Here is a 25878-nt window from a genome sequence, read left to right on the forward strand (position 1 = left end):
AGTAACATTCTGACGTCCATCAATTATTGTCTAAGCCCCTTACTAACAAAGAGTTGCCTATGTGTTTTTGTACACACACACACACACACACACACACACACACACACATATATATATATATATATATATATATATATATATATATATATATATATATATATATATATATATATATATATATATATGACCGCTGAGCAGAATAGAAGGCAATATTGCAATTGACATGGCTTCGGACTGTTAGTATATTATGAAAGATGAAACACCTACATTCTTCTTGTTTCCATGGCTACATATCTACAGCTCCTGGATAGGGACAAAACACAAGGGAACAGGAGGTTGTTTTAATACACTGTGCTGGTGATTTTGTGCTTGCTGAGGGTGTGGGGTTGTCTTTTCAGGATTACACTCCTCTTTTTATGAGCGTGGTACCCAGCAGGTAATGTGCAAACCAGCACACACATTCTCTTGTGAAATGGTTTATAACCCTTATTACACACTTGGAGTGTGCTTGACATTAATTAATATTTGGAGTGCATGCTACAGGGTCATTGACCCTGCATTTGCCAAAGAGAAACAAAGCCTAATAATAAATATTATCTCACTTCACTGACATACAAGACAGGAACAAAAAGAACAAAGGCAGCATTAAAATCAGACATTCCCGGTAATGCCACTGGACTGGAAATTTCATTGTATAAAGCAGGCATAAGCTGTGCTGTGAGTGGAGTTGTTTTATCTGACAGCTCTTATCTTGAATTCAGTTTTATTCTGAGCATTCTACTAGTGTATTAAAATTGACATCTTTGTTTAGCTATTCAAACTGGGATATCAAATAAACAAGCCTACTTTTTAACATCTCCCAGAGTAACCTAATCAGGACACACAAGCTGTGGCAGGGACAAGTCATTTCTCCACTTTGCAGCAGGTAAAACGCTATTAATATAAAATAGTTATTTATGTACTACTGAAAATAATTAAGCAGGAGACATCTGTTCTAGCATGCAGAGTCTTCAAAAGTACTGGAGTACACACAGGCAGGGAGATGGTTTAGAAAAAGATTGTGTAGTTTTGAAACACATTGAACCAGGGCAACAAGCCTGGCGTCTGACCACAGAACATACTGGTATGCATACCTGTGCCCTGCCACTCAAGCTAGTGGAGAGAGGGTACAGATGGCCAAAGCAGTAGGGCATCACTGCTGTGTCCCACAAATGTATGATTTTACAACAAAACAGAAGTCCTGGGTGTTTTGCATTCTTTCGTGGTTTAGCCTTCCATGCACTGTACTTTATCAGAGACCAGTTCAATTTAGCAGACCAGTGAAAAATGGTAGTTTTAGATGCAGAACCACTACTCAGCGCTCAATGAATGGTTATTTTTGTTATATAAATCTTTTTTTTTTGATAGAAAAAAAGAGTTTTTTTTAAAAAAAAATCTATACTTAAATTGCATGTGTTATCTTTAGGCACGTTACACAATCACATACAGCATGCAACTAGTTTCACACCGAGTCATGTTTTAAAAAGCCCACTGTCTGCTTCTGTTACCCTAAGTGACTGATACCACAAAAAAAAAAAAAAATCACATAACCTATCAATAGGCATAATTTCACTATGTTTTATTGTTAAAAAAAAAAAAAAATCTTTAATTTAGTAAACAAAAACAAAAGAAAATGGTTTTACCATTTATTAATCATTGCAAAATAGGATCTCAAAAAAGGTGAAAAGTGGAAACACCCACTTTACATTTTATATTCGCTGGAACAAACCTCCTCTCTCATGATTGGTTTAGAAGCAAGACCAGCTTATTAATTATAATAAAGGGTCGGACATCACACTGGGGATTGTAGACAGATTTTATCAGCCACACCCATCAATAGTCATTATTAATGAATTAAAGGAACATCTGGATTGTCCGGAATGCAAAACCACTTGAAATCTGCCAAGTGTTTCTCCAAGCCTTCAAAATAAATGGCTGTGAAGGTTCAGTTCAACACTTTTTAAAATACATTCGTGTAGCTGCTGTTATTGCTAAAACAATACTTTCCAAAATGGAACACTATGTTCAGAGCTCAACACCATACAAATACCCAAGGTACTGCAATTCCAGTTTCGGGAGGGAATCCTTTTGTACAGAAAGTCTATTTCCATATTAGGTGATGCTTTATAAGGGCAGATGGTACTCTATGCTGTGCGTTTTCCTACTGTCAAGACTTGTTTTGCATGAAGGTGTAGCCCGTTTTAGCATCTACACTGTACTTGACTAGACCTACACACATCCCCTGTTCTTGGAAAGCAGCAGGGGAGTGTTTCACATAATACTTGGCATCACATTTGGCAGCATGTACACTAAGTGCAATATTGCAGCTCCACTCTCGTGCCTTTATAGCTCTCTCCTAGGAATGATCCATGATCCAGCGACGCACACAACCCAGAACCAGAGATGCGCACTATGATGGAGAGAAGCACCTGCAGGGAAACAAAATCAGCAGCAATGAACAGGGACGGCATTGTGATGAGCCTTAAACCTGAAAGGGACTTTCCATTAAACAGGGCTTTCCACTGGGAATCCACTGTATGTAATAGAACAAGCTATTTCAACTAATTCTATTGAATTATTTTTCTTTAATCTTAAGGGTAACAGTTTGGTAAATGGTTGTAGTTATTATTTTAACAGGTTTTGGTTGGTTTTGTCTTATTTTGGTGTTCCAGCGTGGTAGGCACTAAGCTGTGTGTAGAGATGCCCAGTAGATTACACGCTGGTCAGCTGTAGCGGTTGTGCAGAATTGTGGGTCAAAAGGTTAATCGGAAGATCCTGCCCAACATTAAATATTAAAATTCATCTGGCTTTTCTGTTCCATACCACATCATGGATTGTTATTGCTCTGTTACCCGTTTGACAGTGTGGGCAATAATCCTTACACTATCAGTGCACTAGAGCGGCCATTTTGAAAAGAGCTTTGAAACAGACCAAGTTAGAAGTGTAAAAAGCTGTCAGGATGTTCACAATGAAAAGAATAAGAGGTACGTTATTCAAACAGTTGCAGCAACACATGGGGACGTGCAACGCTATATGTTTTGGAAGCCTGCTACTTCCTCTTTAACCCTTGATATAGGCAGGCTTTGCTTATAAGAGGAGAGTAGGAGGGAGTAAATGCTTCATTCCGTAAATGAGAAGTGGGTAAACTCCCGTGTTCACCCTTGCCTACAACCCTGTTGCCCACTTTCTAAAGTGGCGGTGAGACACGTGCTTACCTGTGTTGACTGTGGAGCTGCCCAAGCTGCCCCAGCTCGCATAGCTCTCTCGGAGGCCATCGAGCGAGGCCTGCAGGCTCTGGATCTGCTCCCGGCTGAGCTCCGCTATCTGCAGGGGGGTCACTGCCGCAGCATTCTCAGGGCCCAGACTCTGGATCTGCTCCACAGAGAACTCCTGCACTTACAACACATAGGCACATTGCAGGCAGCTCACAGGGGAAGTCGCTTCACAATTCCATTGCTGAATGAACATTATTGGCACTTACTTTAAAGTTCTCTGGGAGGATGGCTGCTATGGCCTGGGGTTGAAAGTATGGCATTAGATCCTTGCTGATTGCCTTCAGCTCCTCTTTGCTCAGGCCAGCTGGACAAAAAAAGTGATGTTTACATGTTTAATGCATGCATAACAAAATGCTCATCTATATGTGTGTGAGAGACACACATTAGAATGATCACTGTGTGGAAATGTAGATTTGCTCATAACCTACCTGCGATGGTGCCCACCTCCTGCAACACCGAGCTGTTCCAGTTTCCCACTTCCCCGAACACGCTCTCTGCTTTCTTCTTGAGCTCCTGCAGCACTTCTGCTGGGCAGGGCAGAGTGCCGATCCGAGCAGTCGTGGCACTGTGAAGCAAACCAGACACACCTCTCACTACACTGTGCATAAACAGCGTGTCTGGGCTAGTTGCAGAGCAATGCTTCAAGTACAGCACAAGGCTGGAACCCAGACTCGCCTGTAAGCAGCAGAACTGATCAGCTGGATCTGGCTGGGGTCTACTCCACAAAGAATGATGCCAAGGCCGGCCAGGTCCGAGCCCTTGAGAGCCCCCAGGGACAGGCCAGAGGCTTCCAGGAACCTGGTCAGCAGGCTGTTCATCTGGAAAGAAACAGAGTGCCTGTCAATGCCAATCTAACCAAGGACAGGACAGCAACACCTCTTCCTTTGAAAGTCATAAGGATTTAACAGATAATACTGGTTTAGAGGCCTATTTTTCATAAATCAACCACTGAAAGAGTAGCCATTTCCCTGAAATTTATGCAGCAATCTGTGCAATTATATCAGGTTTACAGCTTCAAAAATTTACTTTAAAAGGAGGTTACAACAATGTTACACTTGAATGTGTTTTGAGCCCTGAGACATGTACATTCTACTTATATACAGCAGCTGCCTCCAAATCAGCAAAGTCTTAACACTGCTCTCCTCCTATTTCCCACTCCCTAATTTTGACCATAAAAGCCAGGAGGTGTCAATGAACAGATGACAGGTAAAGAGCGTTATTTAATATACTATTTTATATTGCTGGATGCAGAATGCATCCCTCGTTGATGTGTGAGCCTCACCTGCCCTGCCGTCCACGTGCTCTGCTGACTCAGTGCGGTCATAGTGTCAATGGAGCTCAGATCAAGCTCTTTGATTTCACTCTCAGTCAGCGCCAGTCCTATTGCTCCAAGGGAGATCACGTGGTAGCTCTTCCAACTTGAAAGAGGACCCCAGACCTGAGGTGACAGAAGCACAAGTCTCCCATGACAGCAATACCAATCCACTAAACCCTAATCAACAGTGTCAGAACTGGTATCAGCTGGACCCCACTATAGTGTCAAACCGGTGTAAAGGGTTTGAACAGGAGTAAAAGAAAAAACAATATTGAAAGTAAATGTGTGCAAAATCTGTCCCATTGTTATTATTACCTGTTTGGCCTTGTTCTTGAGGGCTCTGAGTTGAGACATGTTGTATCCCTCCACTGACCCCAGCAGCTCCACTGTCCTGGTGAAGGTGTCATCGGACATGCACTGTAGCTCCAGCACTGACCAATACGAGTTCGCCTCCGACAGCTTCTTGATGTCATCAGCAGTGGGAGCTCTAACTGCATCACAGTCTGCAGAGAGAACAGCAAGGCTGGTGAGAAAACACCAGACTACAGGAGGTCACAGCGCCTCGGATTATTCCACCTTATAAAAAGTTACAGTCCCTGTGGTGTATGACCAAAACCCATGACTGGAGACTGACCCCTCTTGTTAACTTTCAGGCTTGTGGTAATCCACATTTGTACTATGTTTTCACCAGGATACAATTCAAGGTAGGTTCCTTCTCTCTGCCTCTCTCCTTGTGCGCACACACACACACACACACACACACACACACACGCACACACGCACACAATCAGCCAGCCTGACTAGCAGAGTAGTGTTGGGTTTCGGCTTCGCACATCAAACGCTATCATGTTACTCACACCACCCTGGCTGCCTGCTCCCCGCCTGTTTTACATGTGTGTGTATCCTTGATACTTCAGATTGTACAACACAACAGCGTGTCAGGGATCTATTACAGCACAGATTTAAAAAAATAATTAAACCAGTAATAAATAAATAAATAAATAAATCTACATTTAGGATCCCTACCTCTGAAAGTCGACATATTTTAAGTTTAAAAGCTTTGTTTTTTCAAATGTAGATGAGAAATTAATACACTAAATAATACAAATATTATTAAATAAATAGTAAGTAGACCTATGTAGATTTATGGATGTGTGTACACAAAGAAATTTGTATCTCTGTGTGCCGGTATAAATATGTGAATGTATTACTTCTAGGCAAAAGATGAAATAACTGGACTACACCCTTCCATCCTACCCACCAGGTGTGTTGAACCTTTTAAGGAAAGTGAACATTTTGGCACCCCTCTAGCGTCACGTTATATCTTGAAACCTGTTTATTGGAGCAACGTCAGAAACAAAGAGCCCTTTCACTGGTGCTGTGGCTGAGCTGTGGGAGCTCGGAACGCATGGGGAGGGGGGGCAGGTTCTCACACAGTGTTGAATGTCTACAGAAACTTCTGATTGAGAGTTTAAACATTCTTCAGTTTGGTCTACAACTTTTAATCTTTCATGGTACATTTACACAGTTACTCTGCAGCAGTTTTGTAATGAGACTATTCTGAGTGGTGGTTTTCATTGCACAGTTAGGTCTCTAGATTGTACTCTTTGTGAGTTTGCCAAATCAGTAAGCATCAAGGTGCGTTGTGGTTTGCTGTAGTTAAACCACATAAAGTAACCATGAAAACCCTAATTGAAGATAAGTGCTCCAGATTAATAGGGGTGCGGGGTTGTGGGCCTCTCTCTCACCTGGCCCTTTGTCCACGGCCTGGTCTCTCACTCCAGAGCCTCGCACGGCATCGAACAGCGCAGAGAGGAACTCCTCTGGGAGAGAGCCTCCCGCTACCTTCACTGCCAGTGGCAACAACTCATCAAGGAACTGAGAAAGAGACAGACAGACACCTTGTCAGGGAACAGAGAAATAGAGAGAGACGGGGCGAACAGGGACTGGGATACCTAAAACTATGCTTAAGCGATGACCCCCCCCCCCCCCCCCCCCCCCCCCCCCCCCCCCCCCCCCCCCCCCCCCCCCCCCCTCCCATTTAAGAAGAAGCAATGGAATTAGAAATACCTTGTTTGCTATTGCTGTAATTTCATCTTTGGACAAAAGAGTTACTAGGGGTCCTAAATCCTGTGTCAGCTCTGCAGTCCAGTCAGTGCAGTTTCTGCAAAAGTACGTCAATGGAAAACAAGTATGTTCGTAACATATAGTGTATCCTCAAAATGCTAAATTAGATCAATCACTATCATTACAGAAGTTCCTACTGGAACCTATTAGCAACAACCACACTTCTAATATCACTGAGAGTGTAGATCTCACACTCAGAATGTCAATGGCAACACATTCTAAATGCTTAAACCACAACAGGTTCCATTAAAAAAAGATTAAGCATGTAACTATCAGCTTTTCATTTAGACTTAATGGCTTATAATACGTTTGGAAGTGTTCAGTGGCTACCACTAATCAAGCTGAGTCTCTTACCACTCTTTGTATGACACACTGACACAAAGATTGCACGAGAAATACACTCTCCACCAAAACATACAAGAAAAAGCAGATTGCTTCTGACTTAAAGATTGTCATAAACAGCGGCTCCCTAGATATTACAAATCTGACATTCCAGACATTAATGAACACATTAAACTGAAACCTCTACCCGTATAGTTCGGCTAGTTTGCTTTTGACAGCAACTTTCTGTTCCTGACTGAGGTCCCGGCAGGTCTTGAACTGTCTGAGGGTGGCAGTCAGGGCCGTCTGGGATATTTTGGTGAGGATAGTTTCGGGAGGCAGGTGGCAGATGAGCTGGCCCAGCATGTCCACATCATATTCATCTTGGATCCCATCAGTCTGCAACACATTTATGGAGTCAGCGCAGTGAACACGCTACTGAGGTAGCTTTTACCAAACTGCATGCCAACTACATGCAAACAATATTAATATGTTATCTTTTATGGTATTTACAGTGCAACTCCTGGATACTTTATGTAACTGTGTTTTGAAGTGCGTCTGAAAGCAGTTTGGAACCTGCTTGGGGTTTAATGTGTGGCTTGACATCTGAAGACACAGCAATGGGCAAACTTACCAAACACTGCAGCACCTTCTTAATAACAGCTTCCTGTTTTTCAGCATAGAGAACCAGGAGATCCAAGTCGATCCTTCCCAGGCTCACCAAGAATGGCTTGCACCATGAAGAGGGCATGTTGTATATATACTCTACACTGCAAAGTGTTCAAACAGATTGGTAAGTGTACAGTACTGCACACAAGCTTTGTCTCATCAGCGCTCTGTAAAGCTGTTTAAGAGAATTACACACCAGCTGATTTTAAGCACACACACAGTCAACGGGAATACCGCATTTTAAATTATAACAAAGCATAATATTATTCCAACAATAATTGGGCAAAGAAGTTGCATTAATTAACAAAGAGTCTCACAGTTGTGTTAAAACTATACATAACAGCTGGGTAATTTGTACTTTAAATTTACGATCTGGATGACGTTTCATCTAATAAAAAGTTGCAATATTTTAATGAAGTAAGCCGTTAATATGTTCTAGTCAAAAAATCGAAAAAGGTTGAAAACAAAAAAATGATTAATATCGCATACCAAAATATAAGATCACGCGGCACCGCGATGTTCCAGACCTGAAGTTTTAAAGCGTGATGAGTTTCAACTGACTATCTGAAGGCTCTGTACTTACGGAAGCACGGATAATAGAATGGGTGGAATCGACGGGTTTGTCGTATTTAACACTTTCCAGTATTTCCAGGCAAGGCAGTTCATCTAAAAGAGCAAGCACAGCAGCAGGATTAGCCACAGTTATCTGTGCAGCACAGTCCACACATGTTACACAGCGAGCCCCCCACCTCTTTACCTGGAACGGGGAGAGCAGGTGGAGGTTCTTTTCAAAGAGGGTGAAGTTGGTCATGAAAGCCTTATTGTCCATCTCATGAATCTGATCACAGGAAATCCCTTTAACAAGCTGCCCTGTACTGAGAAATACAATCCCTAACATTAGTTACTGTAACATTACTACAGTTTTAATAATCCATTATTTTAGATACAGCAGCAACAAAGTCATGCAAAAGTGCAAATACAAGGAGATCTGATACATAAAGTAATATACTGTATAGGTCCTATTGTGGATGTCAGTTTCATTAGATCGTCTGAGAACAGATTTCATATTACTGCTAGAAATTGCAGAATCAGAATTTAAACTGACACAAAGATTAAGTCAGTAAAATGTTCTACAGAGAAAATACATGAATAAGATTTAATAAATCACAAGTAGCACCAGCCAGTATTACATTATAATAATTCATAGCTGCACACCTTATGAGATCTGTTGTGGACATCCTCTTAGAAAAGGTATCATAAAGAAAATTAGCCTGGAAAAAAAAAAAAAAAAAAATTATAATAATTTATCCATTTCTAGCAAACCAAGTTTCCAGACGTTTACAAAGGAACAGCTAGTGATTGAACATGATACTAAATTACTAATTAAACAACCACCGTTGGAAAATGAACTCAAAAACAGTAGTCTCTGGCTAGCTCTCCCTTTCCCGGACCCTAACCTGGCTTCGTGTGAGCTGCTTCTCTCCCACAGTGCTGGTCTCAATGCTCTGCAGCTCCAGTAGAGTGGACAGGGACACCTCTGCAAACAACACGCTGGGGAGCTGCTTCATTACCGCCCAGAGCTCTGGAGCTGTGATCATCTGAGTAAGACAGTAACCTAACACCTCAGCACAGGCATGAAGCAACACAGAACCATTCAACAGGAAAAGCTTACATTGCCAGCTGTTTATTTGTAAGTGTCAAAAAAGAACTATTTCCTGAAACACACAAAAAAACAAGCACGTTTTGAAGTCTGATTTAAGCCTTTCATGTTTTTTTGTTTATAACAAACCAATGCTATTCTACAGCTATCAGATGTTTTGCAACCCCTTGTAGAAATGAACACATTTTTTCTAAAGTCAAATCAAACCTGCTGAATAATGTTACGTTAAGATAATGAACTACACTCCGCTCTATAGTTTTTCCATATACTTAACGAAAAACTTGAAAACATTTGACATTTGGAAATCTAACATGAAATACTGTACTTCTGTTATGGCATTGGCCCTTGGCTCTTTCTCCTGTTGTAGTTGAACCTCAAAGAGCATGCCCTGAGCTATGCTATCGGTGCACAAAATGAGACCCAGTCTCGCCTGTGCTGTACCTGGCTGACAATGGCATGCTGCTGCGCAGGGTTGAGGTCAGAGGCGTACTGCGACAGCGTGCTCTCCAGGGCCTTGCCGAGCTCCTCCGTGCTGATGCTGTAGAAGAGGTTTGTGTCCACCCCTGAAATCAGAGACCCCAGCTGGCTGATGTTGCTGAAAGACAGAACCTGAGGAGGCAGAACAAACTCCCTTAGACAGCACTAACAAGGCAGCCAGACGTCTAAAATCGTCATTAAGAACCAAATTCCTATAATCCCAGGTGCAGAGCTGACCCTGGGTCAATTACAATTGTTATTGTGCAAATCATAATAATTACAATGTAATTGTAATTGATTTTTGGCACACCTGTGTAATTGTAATTATGCCATACAATTGATTGACTACAGTTCAATTAAACATGTACTGTAATTCGATCATTATCGTCATTATTGATTACTGCTTGTTAATGCGTGGAGCTGTTAATGTAACTTTTTAGTGAAATTATAATTGTTATTACTGAAGCATGATTGTAACCGCAATTGTAAGGTTCGCAAACAACTGTGCTGTTTAGAATTTAGAATTCTGATTGACCCCCGGATCTGGTGCAAAGCAGCTCTTACCTTGCTGCTGCCCACATACTTGTGTGCAAGGATGATGGTCTGGCTCCGTGTCCAGCCCAACACCTGCTGCAGCACGGCGATGGAGCCCTGCACAGCCTCGGGGGACAGAGACTCCAGCTGGCTGGGCGTGAGGCCCACCAACGCGTCCGACACCGAGCCCAGCGTCTCGTTCAGTGTCTGGTTCTTCATCACGATTTCCAGCAGCTGAGACTTGAGCTGCAGCCAGGAGAAAAAGGACATGTTACCACACAAGACTGCCTGCCTATCCTCACAGCACCTTCTCACCACAGCTCCCCAGCAAAAGCCTCATCACTAAGCACCTCTGCAGCACTTTTGAAATCTTAGTGATCAGTGGAGTCCCAGGCTGGTACCATAGTTATACGCAGTTTCACCTGACAAAGGGTCTTGAATGTGCGTGTCCATAGTTTTAGATTTCGTTCGTCGAAAGTTCATACGCCGATACCGGTTTGCAAACGTAGTGGATCTCCGTTAATTTTTTTTTTTTGGGTTTTCCAAACCGTAATATTATATATATATATATATATATATATATTATATATATATATATATATATATATATATATATATATAAAAAAATCAAGGAAACTACAAAATGATATCACTAAAGTCTACAGGAAACCAAATTAGTAGTACAGTATTTCAAGTTTGATTTTTCAGTACTGTATAGGGAAAACTACAAAGCGACTGCAATTCAATATGTTAATGTCACATTATTCAACAGGTTTCATCTAACTTTATGAAGCACAGTTAGTTAATAGGGTGATTCAAATAGTTTGGCCGTAGCTATACAGTACATCCTTCAATAATTCAGTCGGTCATGAACAGGGAGAGTACATAAACTGCATAGTAAATGCAGGCGAGCTGCAGCTATGTGGGATCCTCTATTCCAAGTACAGTCCCAGGCAGTCAGAAGTTTCACTGCGGCTGCAGGTTCACACTGTATCTAGGACCCTCACCTTCTGCACATCTGATTGGCTGCCACGGAGTTGGTGGCACTTGATAAGCTGGTGGAGCAGATTACGGGCATCACTGGCACCCAGCTGGTGCACGTTGTTATAGAAACAGACCAGGAGGCCTAGCCTAAGAAAGAAGGCATAAGAGGACTGTGAATGCCAACTCATTGCTGCTAAAGCAAATGTCACATTAGCATGGGGCACGTCCCTCAATGGCAGAGCATAATGCCACCGAGACACAGCGGCCTTCTCACTTACAGGCTGGTTCTGCAACCGCGGGTCAAAAGCAATAAAACATTTTAATAGTAAACTATTTAAAAGAAAAGAAAAAAACACACGGAAATAGTCATTAATGTGGCATTTCTGGAATATCTGCTTTAGTTTTAAAATGTAAGATTTTAAAATAAAATCTCAAGTAGTTATTTACTGCACTTTACAAAAATATATAGCATCCAACAGGTAGTATGATGCAGGTGTGTAGATCCTCAGTAGTTCATAAATCAAATACATGATAGGTGAACACTATTAGGTACAGTATGGCAGCTAACAAGAATTCGCTAAAATGCCAAATTTATGCAAAAAATATAAAGTAATGTATTATATTCACGGGTACAGGTCAAAAGTACTAGGCAAACATTTCGGTCAGTCCAAGAAAATACTCTGCTTCTGAAATAGCCATTGCCACATTTCGTAAAATAAATAAAGTGCCAGTTGTGTCAAAATGTGACAGGATTATATTTGCAATTGCAACAGGATGACAAATGCAGGACTGCAAAACCAGACTGTGCATGAGCTAAAACAGCTTGTACTTCAAACCCCTCCCCGCTCCCTTGCGATTGGCTGACCTGTAGACTATGGAGGTGTTCCTCATATCAAACCCCGAGCCGTTGATACTTCCCAGGAAGGCTTTGGCTGTGGCAGGCTTGATGTCGTACACCGAGTCCAGCTGTTTTGTAGCATTGTCGTAGTTGATGAACATCCTTATCTGCGGGGCAGCAAGGAATTTTTTTAATTATTATTTTTTATTTTACATTTACCATCTTTATGATGCTTACAATCGCAGTGAATCGTTCTGCATGCTCTAATATGGAATGCTATATATATATATATATATATATATATATATATATATATATATTTGCTCTCTGGTAGTGTACTCCTCAATTGAAAGGTCACATTTATTGTTGTGAAGGTATGCTTTGCAGAGAAGACTGTTCTGTAAGTAGAAGGGTTACCAGTCATCACCTGGCTTACCTCACTCACAGGAATTGTCCTGATGTTGTACACTGGCAGATGAACAATATATCTTCCCAGAAACCTCAGGCTCTCGGCAGTGATCCACGAATCAAATCCTCCTGCTGATTTTATCAGTGAGAAATTGAATTATTAGTAAATACTGTAAAGTCATACATAGGCTGCAAATGAATCCTGATTAACGCTGCCTTACTCTACGGTATGTTTTCATTTCTGATACCAAATTGCCATTTTGCTTTGTTAAACACATTTCCTGCTAGATGTTTTCTTCAGTCAGCATTAGAAAATTAACTTGATTCAAAAGGTGTATATGTTTGTTCAGTGCGGCTAGGACAACGACTGGTTAGATCTAGTTGGGATTTTAGACAGCTGAGAAAAAGTGGCAGATGGAGATAAGGTAAGACTTTGCTTTGTTACAGTAATCCCTCGTGAAACAGTCAAGGATGTTTCCCTGCCCCCAGCTTTGTATCCCTGGAATACAGGTGTAATGTATGAGTGTACATATTAATAAAAAAAAAAAAACTCTCTGCAATCATATGGAAAATGAGTTACCATTTGACTTTGTCGCTTTCTGCAGACCCAGAGTGATCCACTTGTAGATAGCTCTTTGTGTGCTGACTGAAAACTTGTCATAAAGGTCCTTAAAAACAGCCGTTCTTGGGGAAAGATGAAATACATCAGATTGGAGGTAAATAGGTCAAATAAAGTATTGCAGAGACTCAATTTATAGAAAGAAACATGTTTGTAAGGGTAATGAAGGGATTTAAGCAAACATTATTGAGTACGCTACTCAACACAGCTGCAAGTGGGATGTGGAAACTTAACCTTCGCTGGAACACTACTGACACAAACAGAAACTAAGACTGCAAAAAAAAAAAAAAAAGAAAGGTTTGGCTTCACACCCACTTTTAGGTAAGATATATAAGATAAGCATTTGAGAAGCATTTCAAGATCCTCCATGTACACACATCATGCCCGCCCAGAGATTAGGTAACTAACTACTGCTTAATTTCCTTACAATACTACAGGCGGGGAGAAACCAAAAGCCAGTTTAGTAGATGAATCCCAATGCATTATCCATGCATTACGCTTACATGTTCCTGAAGGTGTCGTCCTGCAGATCCCGGGGCAGTTCTGTGATGAGCTCCTCCTGGACGAACTCCCCGGAGGACAGCCTCATCGCCCCCCCCAGGAGCTCCACGCAGTCTGGGGCGTTCAGCTCATGCCAACACCTCTCCTTCGCAATCCTGAACAGGGACCTGTTCCCCCCCGGGCTCTGCACTAGGGCGGCTTTTATCAGGTCAAAATCGATATCCATCAGAGGTGTCTGCAAAACAGGATTAGCAACAAGGATTCATTTCAATGATCTGATGAAGTTAATCAAGAGGTTACTTCTGTATAGGCAGTTTTTGGTGCAGCATATTTATTGGAGGTGTTCTGAACAGACAAACCTGCTCCTTTCTGCCTCTGAAGAGCAGTTTCATGGCCACCAGGAACTGCTGGCTGTCCAGCGTCAGAAGCTCAGATATCAGCTGTTTCGGCTCACTCATCAGTCTCGTCTGGTAGTCTCTCAAGATCGTCTGGGAACAAGAGACTCCGAGTGAAAACGTGGAAAGGAACCCTGCGAGTGCCATGTTGGCAAGTTACCACAGTGTCACATGTTTCCCAGCGTAGGAGCAGAATACAGAGACGACACCAGGTATTAGTGCACAAGCCTGTAGAGTCCCATTGTTCAACAGCCACTGTCATTCAAGTTTACACATATGCAAACAATGAACATGGAGAACAACTGGCTATACAGTAAATACTGTGCAATACGGAGTGACGCTACATTGCCAGAGGAATCTTACCCATCACCCATTTATGTAAATAAAACTCTTGTTGGAAAAGCAATGCAAGTTATGAAGCACAGCTCAGCTGGACAGTACCTACCGTAATGTGTTCCACGTTCAGAGTGGAGTTCTTCAATAACAGATACTTTAGGGCATCAAGAGGGTTCCAGGCCCCCTGTTTACTACAAAAAATAAAACAGTCATGCTCCTTGAGGTCAGAGTTAAAATGAGTGTGGTGGTCTTCATACACAATCAACAGATTAGGGTTAATTCCAATTCCTTCTTAAAATTCCAATTCCTTTTTAAAATTCCAATTCCTTACCTTGAAAAGCGGAATGCATCAACAAGAGCTGAAAAAAACCCCCCAAAAAAACATTAAAACAGATTTAAAAGGCAAGTCAAATGATACTGCATCATCAATAAACATGATACGTTTTTAGTACTTGCCTTGAAGGTATTTCCCAGCCAAGAATTCATCCTAAAGATTAAACAGCAAGCATAATATATTTTAATGCAAGAATTACTAAACGTGTCAAATTTATAATTCATGCAAACTATTGTCCCCTTGTTAACCCGAAAGGGTCAATTTTACTAAATAACAAAAAGAAAACCATAAGAAATAAGGGACAGGTGATATTTCCCTGACCTGCGCAAAGAGCATTGCAGCAAATGAAAAGCCTCTGTTAAGCAGTAATTCAGAATATCCCAGACAACCAAAGACAAGCCCCCAAAACAAACAGAAATAAAAAAAAAGAGACTGACCAGTGATTTTTTCAGCAAGGGGTGCAAATCTGAGAAAGTAAAAAGAATATTTAATTTGGTGCTGTTAATGCAATTAAGCACATTAACATTTCAAATGGCAAATTAGAGGAACAATCCATGCTGTTAACACACCAGAACCCCACTGTGGCTCCACGCTCCAGCAATAGATAATTCTAAAGTCATTATCTGCAGCCAGTGGAGTCAGTGAGTAGCACACACAAAGATACAGTTTCACACAGCCCTGTCCTGTTTTACTCTGATGTGTGAGTCCTGGGTGAATGTTTACTAATAGCGTACTCTGATATAAGACATGCCAGCTTTTAACTGCTGGCTCACATGTTGCTCCTTCCTTGAAGCTGTCTGGCCAGTCGCTCGTGTGAACTAAACAACCAGCTTCCTTCTACTGTTTCCACTTCCACGGATGAATGCCCATATGAAGGTTATTCTTAACTCGGGTAAGTACAAGCGTTTGAACATTGCTAAAAGGCAGGTGTTTCACTTGTTTCTCACCAGGATGTGAATTTTGCTCCACGGAAATCTGCAGTTGTCCCAGGATCAACAGCACAAGTGGCAGAACCAGTTTTTCTGACATCGCCCCTCTCGTCTGGTACGTTTCTGTTTGAGCCTTTAAAAGAAACACGGTGATACAGTGGAACGGATAGAACACAATCATTCGGGATTATTTCAGCATTGTGTAATAGTTTGTTGTACGGCTCCTATATAAAACTTTAAAGCATACAGTAAAAGTAATAGGATGTTGCATTACATATATGATCAATAATTGCACAGCAATTGTATGGCATCCCCCATACAACAAGTGCGTCGACATTTGTAACAATTTCCAGTTTGCACAGTAATAAGATAATCAAGTATTTTAATCTGATGCTGGATAAAACTTAATTACTTGCACTTTTAGGGCAGGTCAAATACTTTAACAACAGGGTTTTGTCTTTGTATAATAAGAGACGCAAATATACATACATAAACTTTAACAACACACTTACAAATGCAGAACTGAATTCTTTTTACTTTCTCTCAACACTCAAACTTGAATGCCGATCATTTCCACTGTGCCCAAAGGTAGCGAGTCGTGTAATTTACGAACTAAAAAACTGCGCAGTAAAAAAAAATATATAGCACTGTCTGTACCAATTAAAGGCAATGTTGATTAACTTTACTTACCTCTGTCTGGCGTTTCTTTTCTCGTTATTTAACAGAATTTGAAGCGTAGCACCCTTTTCCCTCAGAAGAAGAACTATATTCTATCCCTAATGGGGTCAGTGACGTCATTACCATATCAGGTTAGTACCTGTGAAAAGAGAAACTCACCAAGAGAAACGCCGACAGCGAAGGTATCAGGCGACTGAGATTTTAAACACCGCTGCCGTAACTAATGCAAATGCATTGTTGTGTGAATATTTCTATTACAATTATTTTTAGAAATCCCAAACAACATATTGGCACAATCGTTAATCTAAACTGTTCATACTTAGGACTTGTGATATTTAAGAAAAATGGCAAATGACTGTGTTAACGCTTGTGTGACAGAATAACCCCAGCTGTAGCGATCTGAATACGTGATCTTCAAAGCTGGCACTGACTGACATTTTCCGACTGGGAGCGGGGTTGGTGTCTCATGTCTCGGTGTACTAGCGTACCACGGTAACGGCCATGCAAAGGCTCAGATAGATGGACGCAATATAAGGAACAAAGAAGTAATGCATAGTGTTTATATATATATATATATATATATATATATATATATATATATATATATATATATATATATATAAACACGACAAATAATGGAGAAATTAGTGTGTCGAGAAGGCTTATTGAATTCCCGGGACATCTACTTCAAGACAGGACGATCCAGGAAATGAAGGCAGAGGACAGGTGGACAAGCCTAATTGAAAGTGAAAACATTAGTTGAGCGTAATAATGTGACAAGGTCAAGTAAACTGCAAGGATATATCTGTTTATGTCTACAGGGCACAGAACAAAGCACCCAACTGCTGTTCGGACAGCTGACCAACAGAGCTAATAAGCGCTGCATTTGAGGGCAGCGTCTGTCAGACAATACAAAACGGCATTGCCAATGCTTTCCGCTTCTAAATTCTGTTTCAGCAACTGGAAAAGTCAAGAGTGTCATGTGAGCCGAACAGTTCTGGTACCTTTTAACATAAGTTAAAGGTAAATAGATCTTGAATTATGGACTGTATTCCAAAGCGCGGTGTAAGAACACTATATGTGCAAACGGCTGGTAATTAATCTAATTGTAAACCAGTCTGTGGTTTAAAACAAATCGAATGGTAAAACTTCCACAATAAAAGTATAAATAGGACGCAAAATCCATGAATGAAAACAATACTTTGATTTTCCTGAAAATGGTGATACAATACAGAGAAAACAATACCCCCCTCCCCCTCTAGTGGTGAGACAAGGGAATGCAGTCTGCTCTGACCACAGACATTGTAGCCAACTAAGCCTCTATGTATAAAGCTCAAGTTCAGGGTATGGGTCTCCAACCCTGGACCTGGAGAGCCCCTTTCCAACAGGTTTTATAGGTGTCTTTACATCATCAATGGCTAAAGATCTGGAACACCTGTTCATCTTGACTAATTAAGCCAATAACTGGCTCAATTAAGTAAATGAGAATTTCGTTGAACTGAAAAGAAGAAGACCCTGTAGATCTCCAGGACCAGCTTGGAGACCCCTGCTCTAGAGAATCAGGAGCAAATGTTTTGCCTTGTTTTCCTTGAATTAAACAGAAGGCACAGCGTCAATTGCATCTGGAACGAGTTTCACCAGCTGTGGTTAACTGCCTCCTGCCAACTAAAAGCTTCAGAAAATATCAAATAAAAATCAGAACTATAAAATCAGTTTTATCTCCGTTAATTGTTATTGATATTCAGGAGATAGTGTATTAATTATCAGAAAACATTTATTGACACTAATTGTAGATAAAGAATGTTTAAAGAATTAAAAAGACAAAACTGCGCTTAAACTTCTGCAAATAATAATGGAACATATATGAGTTACAGTACAGTATGTGGATGGCACAATTTTGAATTGATAACACATGTTGATATGGCTATAATACACATTTCAGTGAAAACCTCATAATGCAAGAATGACTGTACACCTTGATTTGATCATATAAAGCAGGTGTTTCAATAGAATTGGATCAACAGCAAAAATAATTACATTTTTTATTACATTATGTGAATGATGCAATTACACAGTGATTCCATTAAGTGGTTATCACTGTACTAACAGGTCAAGTACAATCTAATGATTTGCATGTATTCAGAAGAAATATCCATTAAAACCCTGATGAGCTAAACTTGGATTTTCCAAAATGCCCCCGTAACCTTTTACACTGTGTTTATGATCATCCCACACCCCGCTCCCTTACTCTGGAGTTTAAAGTATAATACATTCTATATTTTAAAGTTCGATGATTGCATTATATTTCTGGATGTTTCTTTCTGCTGGAATGTCATAGTAACATAATTAATTCATATAGACTTTGCAAACACACACACACACTGATATATTTTTTTTATTCTCCACAAATTACACTCTATATTGTACCCCACTGAAACTTACCTGAACAATGCAAATGAAGAGCAAATAGTTTAATGTCTGCAAGTATCAAATGCACATTTCTATTCAGCACCTTATCCCAAGAACTACATACAATTACAAAATGTATTACAAGACATCAACAAGACTCTCTGGATTGACTGTTACCATTTGCTTTTTTTTTTTTTTTTTTTTTTTAACTGTATCATAACGTACCACAAATCAGACTGTCCATGGGAAAAGGTTAAAAAAAAACTCGAGTCAAAACTACCGGTAAACCTGTCTTTGGCTTGCCATCAGAGGGAGATCTACCATCTTCTCTAGCAATGGAACACTTTAAAAATGGTCACAGAGGTAGAACTTGCTGGTCTGACTACTGCAAGTAGGACTTTACATTAAGATGTTTCTGTATTGCCTTGTTGCTTTTTAAAATATAACCCATCATGGACAAGCAGGTAGGTCCCCCAAAGGGATGGAAAACCAAACACAGTAACTTTGTTTGGAAGGAAAAGGGCAGACTGATAAGTACGTAAGGTAGTGAATAAACTCCAAGCCAGCATATGTAACTGAAGCAGGAGGACCAATCCAGTCAATCCTAGCTGGGGAGTCACTCGGATGCTTTAGACGGAAACTCTAGGGATGCTTGTGCTATCCTTCGGAGGCCTGGTGGCCTGGAATTAAGAGGGGTCGGTTTTACTCCTCGGGCCGGAGCACAAAGACAGCGTCGTCCAGGCGGTAGTAATCGCTGTACATGTCCCCCTCACACAGGTACGGCAATCTGGTGAAGGCCTCCACAGCAAAGCCTGCCTCCTTAAACACGCCATTGGCCATACTGGTCACCTGCTCTTCCCACGTCTTCCCCTGAACCACCAGGAACTCCGAGGGCTGCTCCCACTTCCCACCTGGAGGAGAGAGCAGGCATGCACTGATTCACATGTTTAACCAGCTGTGTTTAGGCATTTTTTTACATTTCGCCACAATTTGCAATTCTGTTTTAAATTCCACAAGCGTGAAAATGTTCCCTACAGAACTGTAATACAGCTTTAAATCTCGCGAGCAAGAACAATCCTCTGTTTCTTGTAATCTCTTTTTAAATCTAACAAGCACGTTACAATCCTCCAATAGAAATGCAGGAATTTGCTGCCACTTGTTAGTTGGGGCGGGTTTAAAGTATTCAGAACGAATCAATGCAAGATACAAGTCAAGAAGGAGGGGCATTGTCCAAGTGCACTGCACAAAGTTTTTTTTTTGTTTTTTTTTCCCTATGGGGAAAGGGGTTAAGTCAACACAAACTGGTGTTTTAATGATTTAAAAATGAAAATCTGAAGCCCTAAATAAACCTGTTCTCAGTCTAGAAATCTTGATCGAGAAGCCAACTATATAATCTACTTTAAGACCAAATTTAGACATAAACCAATTAGTGAAAACGAGAAAACATTAAAGGCAACACATGTCTACACTCGAAGGAATTCCACGGTGTGAAGTGATTTTTTCTTTAGCAGGATGTGTTTGGGAAGAACGCACTTTTGCTGTGTCTCAACCGGACTTCATTGAAGAAAGTGAGACGGTCACTGTACACTGCAACTTCACCCCATCCAGTCAATATCCTCCCAATCCTGACTTGCTGTGGTATCAGTTTCAACAGCACTCACACAGAAAGCTCCAAACACACCCCTCCAACAAATATTCCCTAAAACAATCTGGCAACAACAGGTCCCTGTGGATCCACACGATCCACCTCAACAACAGCATTTACTTCCATGGGATATCGTTCACCAAATCCGACTCAATCCACTCGAAAAAATACATCCACTGAGACTGTTCTGGTTGTCAGAGGTCAGTTAAAACTCTCTACATAGTATCCATCCAACCTATTTATTTAAAAGGACTTTGGCTCAACACACAGAACCACCAGTGGCAAACCAAGTGTTGCAGCTGTGGGTGCTTTGTTTTGTATTTTACTGTTACAGTTGGCCAGTTGTGGTAACTGCAGAATTAACTTTAAGAGGCATAGTAATGTCAGATATTTTTAGGATTCTTCTCTACGTGCATATAAAGTTATGTGGCGTTTGCTGTGAGCCTTTTTGCTGGTCTGAACAGTCTTGCTGAAGTAGCGTTTGTATAGTCAAAAACAACTGGCCTCCATGCCAGACCATCAGAACATTACATTTTGGGTTTTGTTAACATCCCCATTACAGGCTAATCAGATTCTACCATAGTTAATGAGTTGATAACTTCTATTCACCGTAATCATATTATTTCCCTAATCACATTAAGTATGTGTGCCTGACCAGGAATACTTTTTGCCAACAGATGTTGAGATGTGCTTATAGTGGCTCCAAACAAGTACAGGAAACTATGTTAATGAAAAATTGACAGTTCTTCTCATATAACTCTTCTATCTACAGCCAATATGCAGTGGAGGCAGGAAGGGGCCTGCCCTGGAGTTAAGTGGTGAAACGATTGCAGTATCTCAGCAATAAACATTTTTTTTGAGAAGCATTCTTTTCTGATGACATGTTTTTGTTTTATGTGCTTATGTACTTGAGAGAAGAAAAGAAAACATGTTTGCACTGTTGCTGAAAATCTGATAAGGATATACAGTAATCTAGAGAATGTCACACTTGTAGAAACCTAAAATAAAATACTGTATTTTTAAACAGAATAAAAATTCAACAAGGCGAGCCAACTTCTGAGAACCCCAGAAAGAATGTGAAAGCTGCAAGTGTTTAAAACGCAGATTCTTATGTAGTCCTGTGACACTGATGTGCTCAAAGACACTAGGAAGTTCTGTGACCCAGTTGCAGAAACTTAAAAGTTACCTGGTCTCCGAAACAAGAATTGTATCTTACAAGACAAAGACCTTTTCCAACAAGGCTTTCTGCAATAAAAGTGACTATTATTTTGTTTGTGAAATTAAATACAATAAACCCACTCAATTTTGGTTTCTTTTGATTCTGTTAACCAGCAGTTTAATCTAAAAATCATAAATCACGTTTGTTTGTTTGTTTCAGCAGAAGGAAACCTCAACCGTTTCTGCACCAGATGATCCCACACTTATCAGAACTCGTGAGAAATCAGCCTGTGGAAGCTTGTGTAAAACTGTGAGGCGTACCACAGCTGCTTCCAGTAGCAGAATGAGACTCTTATAAAAAAAAAAAAAAAAAAAAAAAAAAATTAGCTGGGAGCTTGAATCTGAAATTGAGCTTGACCAAAATAAATAAACAAATAAATGACAAACTTTGATAAAACAGTCAGGGAAGGAGGATGAGTTCAACCTGTCTGTATGTATAAAGATGGGACGGGTTTTCTAAAAATAAATGTTGCTATACAGATGCTAAAAAGCCCTTGCTGGAATTGTAAAAGCAATTTCTTTAATATTGTTTTGCTCCTCTCCTGACCACTGTGAAACTGATGTATTACATTTCAGTAAAAAAACACAATGGGTATAAAAACCTTCTTATACCCTGTGCTGGAGGAAGACTGTGGTTAAAAAGGCGCACGGAGAAAAGGGAAGCTCAAATACTAGCAGTTTTATGCTACATCAACAAATACGATTAGAAAGTGTGCTATACTCCGTTAAGATCAGTGCCGCTTCTAATGACACTGTATAATCTTAAATACAGCTTCTTGTTCTTCAGCTCCTCTAGTGAACCTCATCATTTGCAGGGTTATGTGTTTATGTGTGAAGTGCAATGCAAGTATGGGAGTGTATGTGTATTGCTCATGATTATTTGGGGTGCTGCAAATCTTTTCCACATACCGATTTCCACGTAAGGGTGGAAGGGCAGCACTGCAGCCAGGACCAGCCTGCCTTTGGAGGGCTCCAGGGATCTGCGGATGTCTTTCAACAGTTTCACTGGCTGATCGCAGCGGTCCAGCAGGTTGAGACAGCTGATCAAATCATACTGAAAGCCTGTGTCCTGCCACTCATCTATACCAAGCACCCTGGAACCAGAGAAGGATGAGGAAAGAGGAGATCAGCATAAAATCAAGGGATGGGGGTGTGAGACGCTGTTCCTAAACAATATTAGAGAAAGTGCACGACTGACTGATAACTGCAAATAAGTGCAGGAGATCACTATAAAATTTTAAGACGACAAGGTTAAAGTCTTTCTTCTCTACTTTAACAAATTAAAACACCACCACCCTTCAGGATTCTTACCTGTACTGTTTCTTTTCAAGCTGCCACTTCATGGTGGCTGACACCTCAGTGGTGTAGATCTCTTCAAAGTGTGGGCTCATGACCTTGGTAACCTCCCCATCTCCGGCTCCCAGGTCCAGAAGCCTCTTGCTCTTCCAGTCTTGGGAGATATTCATCAGCTGGCGGAACTGCTCTGGGGAGAACACAAACATAGAACCTCTTCCCAGGTACCTGCTCCCACAAAGCACAAGAAACACAAACCACATTAGGATTGCTTTAACAACAGCGGTACAGAGAATTTTAACACAAAGAAGCTAATCAAATATGATAAATAGGAATACAAATAACACAGCCTTAATCTAGCTTGATCTGTTTGAAAAGTTTCACACCCATCATTAAAGCTGGTAAAGTTTCACACCCATCATTAAAGCCCTTTCCATCTAGAATTAAAGTTTTATGACTGAATTAAGATATTGTATTCCTGCTTAGAGCTTTGGTGATGTGACAGGTGATTATGGTCTGTCTCTTTAAGTAATCAGCTTTTGAGTGTTCAGACCATTGACATTTAACTAGAATCTATTTTTAGAACACTGGACTGCTGAAGGTAAAACAATACTGAAGCAAAGCCAATCTAATCAAATTTACCCGTTTATAGAGGTTCTGGACACAAAGGGGCTGAACAGGGTTGAAACAAAAGAGTGATAGAGCTGAGTGAAAAGGCAGCCGGACTTCTCTGCACTCCTGTTCAAGAAGGCCTGTGTTTCCATGTCCAAGTAACTCTGGATGAAGGCTGGCCGTACAGACTCACCCAGGGTCTCTGTGTGACACCCATACCACTGCGGGAAGAAAAGAAAACACCACACACAGAGTTGAGTCAGTATTATGTTACTTGCCACTAGAATTCATGAGCTTCTCTGTGTAGCATCTCTCTATACTGTTTTGAAAGTTTAGCACTCGCGAGCCTACTGATGCTAAATTACCCCCCCCCCCCCCAGACTGCTCTTCAATTAGTTTTTAGTGACAATCTTGTGCTGTATATTTATATGTATAATCGCTTAAGAGCAAAATTGCAACATTAAGAAACTGAAGACGGCAATGATGTTTTTTTTTTTTTTTAAATCAACAAAATCTGTTTAACTTTTGCAGTAAAATGAAGAGGCTTGCGAACATTAAACATTATTTTACAATACTCTGGTAAGAGTGCGCTGTGAACACAAGTTTGCGACCAGTTTCTGTAGTTAAACTTCCCACCTCTCCTGTGTGAGTTGTCCAGACCCAATGATAAACTATCATCTATGGTCGCTCAGGAATTAAAACAAAATTAAATTTGTCTACTGATGCAATCATTTAATGCTGCTGGCGCTATATCATTTCTATTATATTATATGAGGTACCTTGGATCTAGAATCTAGCACCACAGAGCCAAACTCGCACCCCAAGTCATGCATCAGCATTCATTTTCAGGTATTGCACCAAAGTAAAAGAAAGACGCTATAGTGTAGGTGGGCGAGTCTTCCTGACAGGCTTTATATGTGACATGCATTGTTACAAATACCAGAACTCTGTCTGTGAAACTAAATACTTAATGTACTCAGTATATTATCTAAATGTGACAGAGCAAAGACGTTAGCTAGAAATTGTGTTATACCAGAAAGAACTGAAACATCTTAACAAAAATGAAGTCAGTAAATTTGCTTCAAAAGATCCCACGGGCATTGTTTCACAATAGCACTTGCCATATCGCGATTTTCACTCTGTAGGAATCCAAAAAAGCACAAAGAAAATACCGTAGACCTCATACCTCGTGCGCTTCTTGCCGTGTTCCTGATTCGCTGACCATATTCACCAGCAGTGACCGAGTGAGTGGACTCCTCAGGTATGCTTCAGTCCACATCCGTATAACTAAGAGAGATGCAAAATAACAGAAAACCCAGCTTCCAAACAGTAAGAGTTTCATCTGTAAGCGGTCGGTCACCTGGATAACAAGGGGGAGGGGGGAGTGTAAACTTTCAGTTCTGCACACTAGCCGTAGTCGCTAAAACAAGACTGATCTCTGAACTCAGATGTATAAAAATTACAAACCTCGGGACGGTGTACTTGTAGTTTAAAGGCGACATGTCATTTGTACTTTCCTTAATCTGAATACCAACTTCTCAGAACCGTGAATTATACAAGCCGGTGTAACCACAGCTCTCCAACAGTAAACAATCCACGTTTACTTCCTGTGTTACACGAAATAGCGTCCCCCGTAAACGACTCGACTATTGTTGTAAAGAAGAAAAAAAAACGCCTTTTGTGAGCCTTGTTTTTTCATGGGCTACGTCTATTACTGATCTTGTTAATCCAAAAGTCCCACTAAATAAATTTAAAAAATCGCCGCAACTCAAAGTGATGCTCGAGTCTCTCCGGTTACTGACAGTATCAGAACATTTTAACCTGGTGTTCTTGACACGCTGTTCATGCACTCGCAGCTTTTTGACTGTTGGAAAATGTGTTCTTGCAAAACGAAAAAATACAATGCAAAGACTTTACATGCATAGAAATGCAGAATATGAAACACACATTTCGTATTGAAAGAGTCGTTACTAAATATTAAATATTTTATTTGATTAAAATGTAATAATTTATAATATTTTATTTTCTACGTTTGCGTGAAGCATGAATAAGTAAAACAACTCGCGTTAAAAATAATTATAAACAACGATTCCTGGTCAGTAAAAATAGTCTGAATGTGTAGCTGCTGGACTTACTGTACTGTGTTATGCAATATTCTTTAACAACGTTTCTAATCTAACAGACAGTGCCATTTTTTTAAGAAAGACAAAACTCCATAAAACCACAGCACAGCAGTGTGACCATGCAAAGGAATGTCTGTAC

The 25878-nt window shown here is 40.5% G+C and overlaps 2 protein-coding genes across 4 annotated transcripts; both read right to left on the reverse strand.

Moving 5' to 3' along the window:
• Positions 1-1662: 1662 nt before the first annotated feature.
• On the reverse strand, positions 1663-16932 carry LOC121330544 (otoancorin-like). 2 transcript variants are annotated; one of them, XM_041277133.1, is made up of 29 exons: positions 16452-16932; positions 15780-15894; positions 15270-15298; positions 14955-14985; positions 14830-14857; positions 14608-14689; positions 14127-14255; positions 13770-14002; positions 13228-13331; positions 12685-12779; positions 12267-12406; positions 11425-11548; positions 10448-10663; positions 9848-10015; positions 9204-9344; positions 8962-9017; positions 8504-8621; positions 8330-8412; positions 7712-7847; positions 7286-7476; positions 6700-6793; positions 6378-6507; positions 4945-5132; positions 4597-4752; positions 3990-4132; positions 3743-3879; positions 3521-3618; positions 3255-3429; positions 1663-2468 (listed from the first exon to the last, which is right to left on the reverse strand). In XM_041277133.1, the coding sequence occupies exons 2-29, from the start codon at positions 15859-15861 to the stop codon at positions 2383-2385; spliced, it is 3393 nt and encodes a 1130-aa protein (XP_041133067.1). In that variant the 5' UTR covers positions 15862-15894; positions 16452-16932; the 3' UTR covers positions 1663-2382. The 2 variants fall into 2 exon arrangements, with proteins under 2 accessions (XP_041133067.1, XP_041133066.1); XM_041277132.1 differs by having other exon boundaries at positions 12676-12779.
• Positions 16933-18216: 1284 nt separating this feature from the next.
• mettl9 (methyltransferase like 9) lies at positions 18217-25235 on the reverse strand. 2 transcript variants are annotated; one of them, XM_041217672.1, is made up of 6 exons: positions 25084-25235; positions 24803-24903; positions 23647-23837; positions 23023-23232; positions 22621-22805; positions 18217-19759 (listed from the first exon to the last, which is right to left on the reverse strand). In XM_041217672.1, the coding sequence occupies exons 2-6, from the start codon at positions 24893-24895 to the stop codon at positions 19551-19553; spliced, it is 888 nt and encodes a 295-aa protein (XP_041073606.1). In that variant the 5' UTR covers positions 24896-24903; positions 25084-25235; the 3' UTR covers positions 18217-19550. The 2 variants fall into 2 exon arrangements, with proteins under 2 accessions (XP_041073606.1, XP_041073605.1); XM_041217671.1 differs by having other exon boundaries at positions 24803-24976.
• Positions 25236-25878: the final 643 nt, after the last annotated feature.

Source organism: Polyodon spathula, chromosome 18 (genome assembly GCF_017654505.1).
Source record: "Polyodon spathula isolate WHYD16114869_AA chromosome 18, ASM1765450v1, whole genome shotgun sequence".
In the NCBI taxonomy this organism is placed as follows: Eukaryota; Metazoa; Chordata; class Actinopteri; order Acipenseriformes; family Polyodontidae; genus Polyodon; species Polyodon spathula.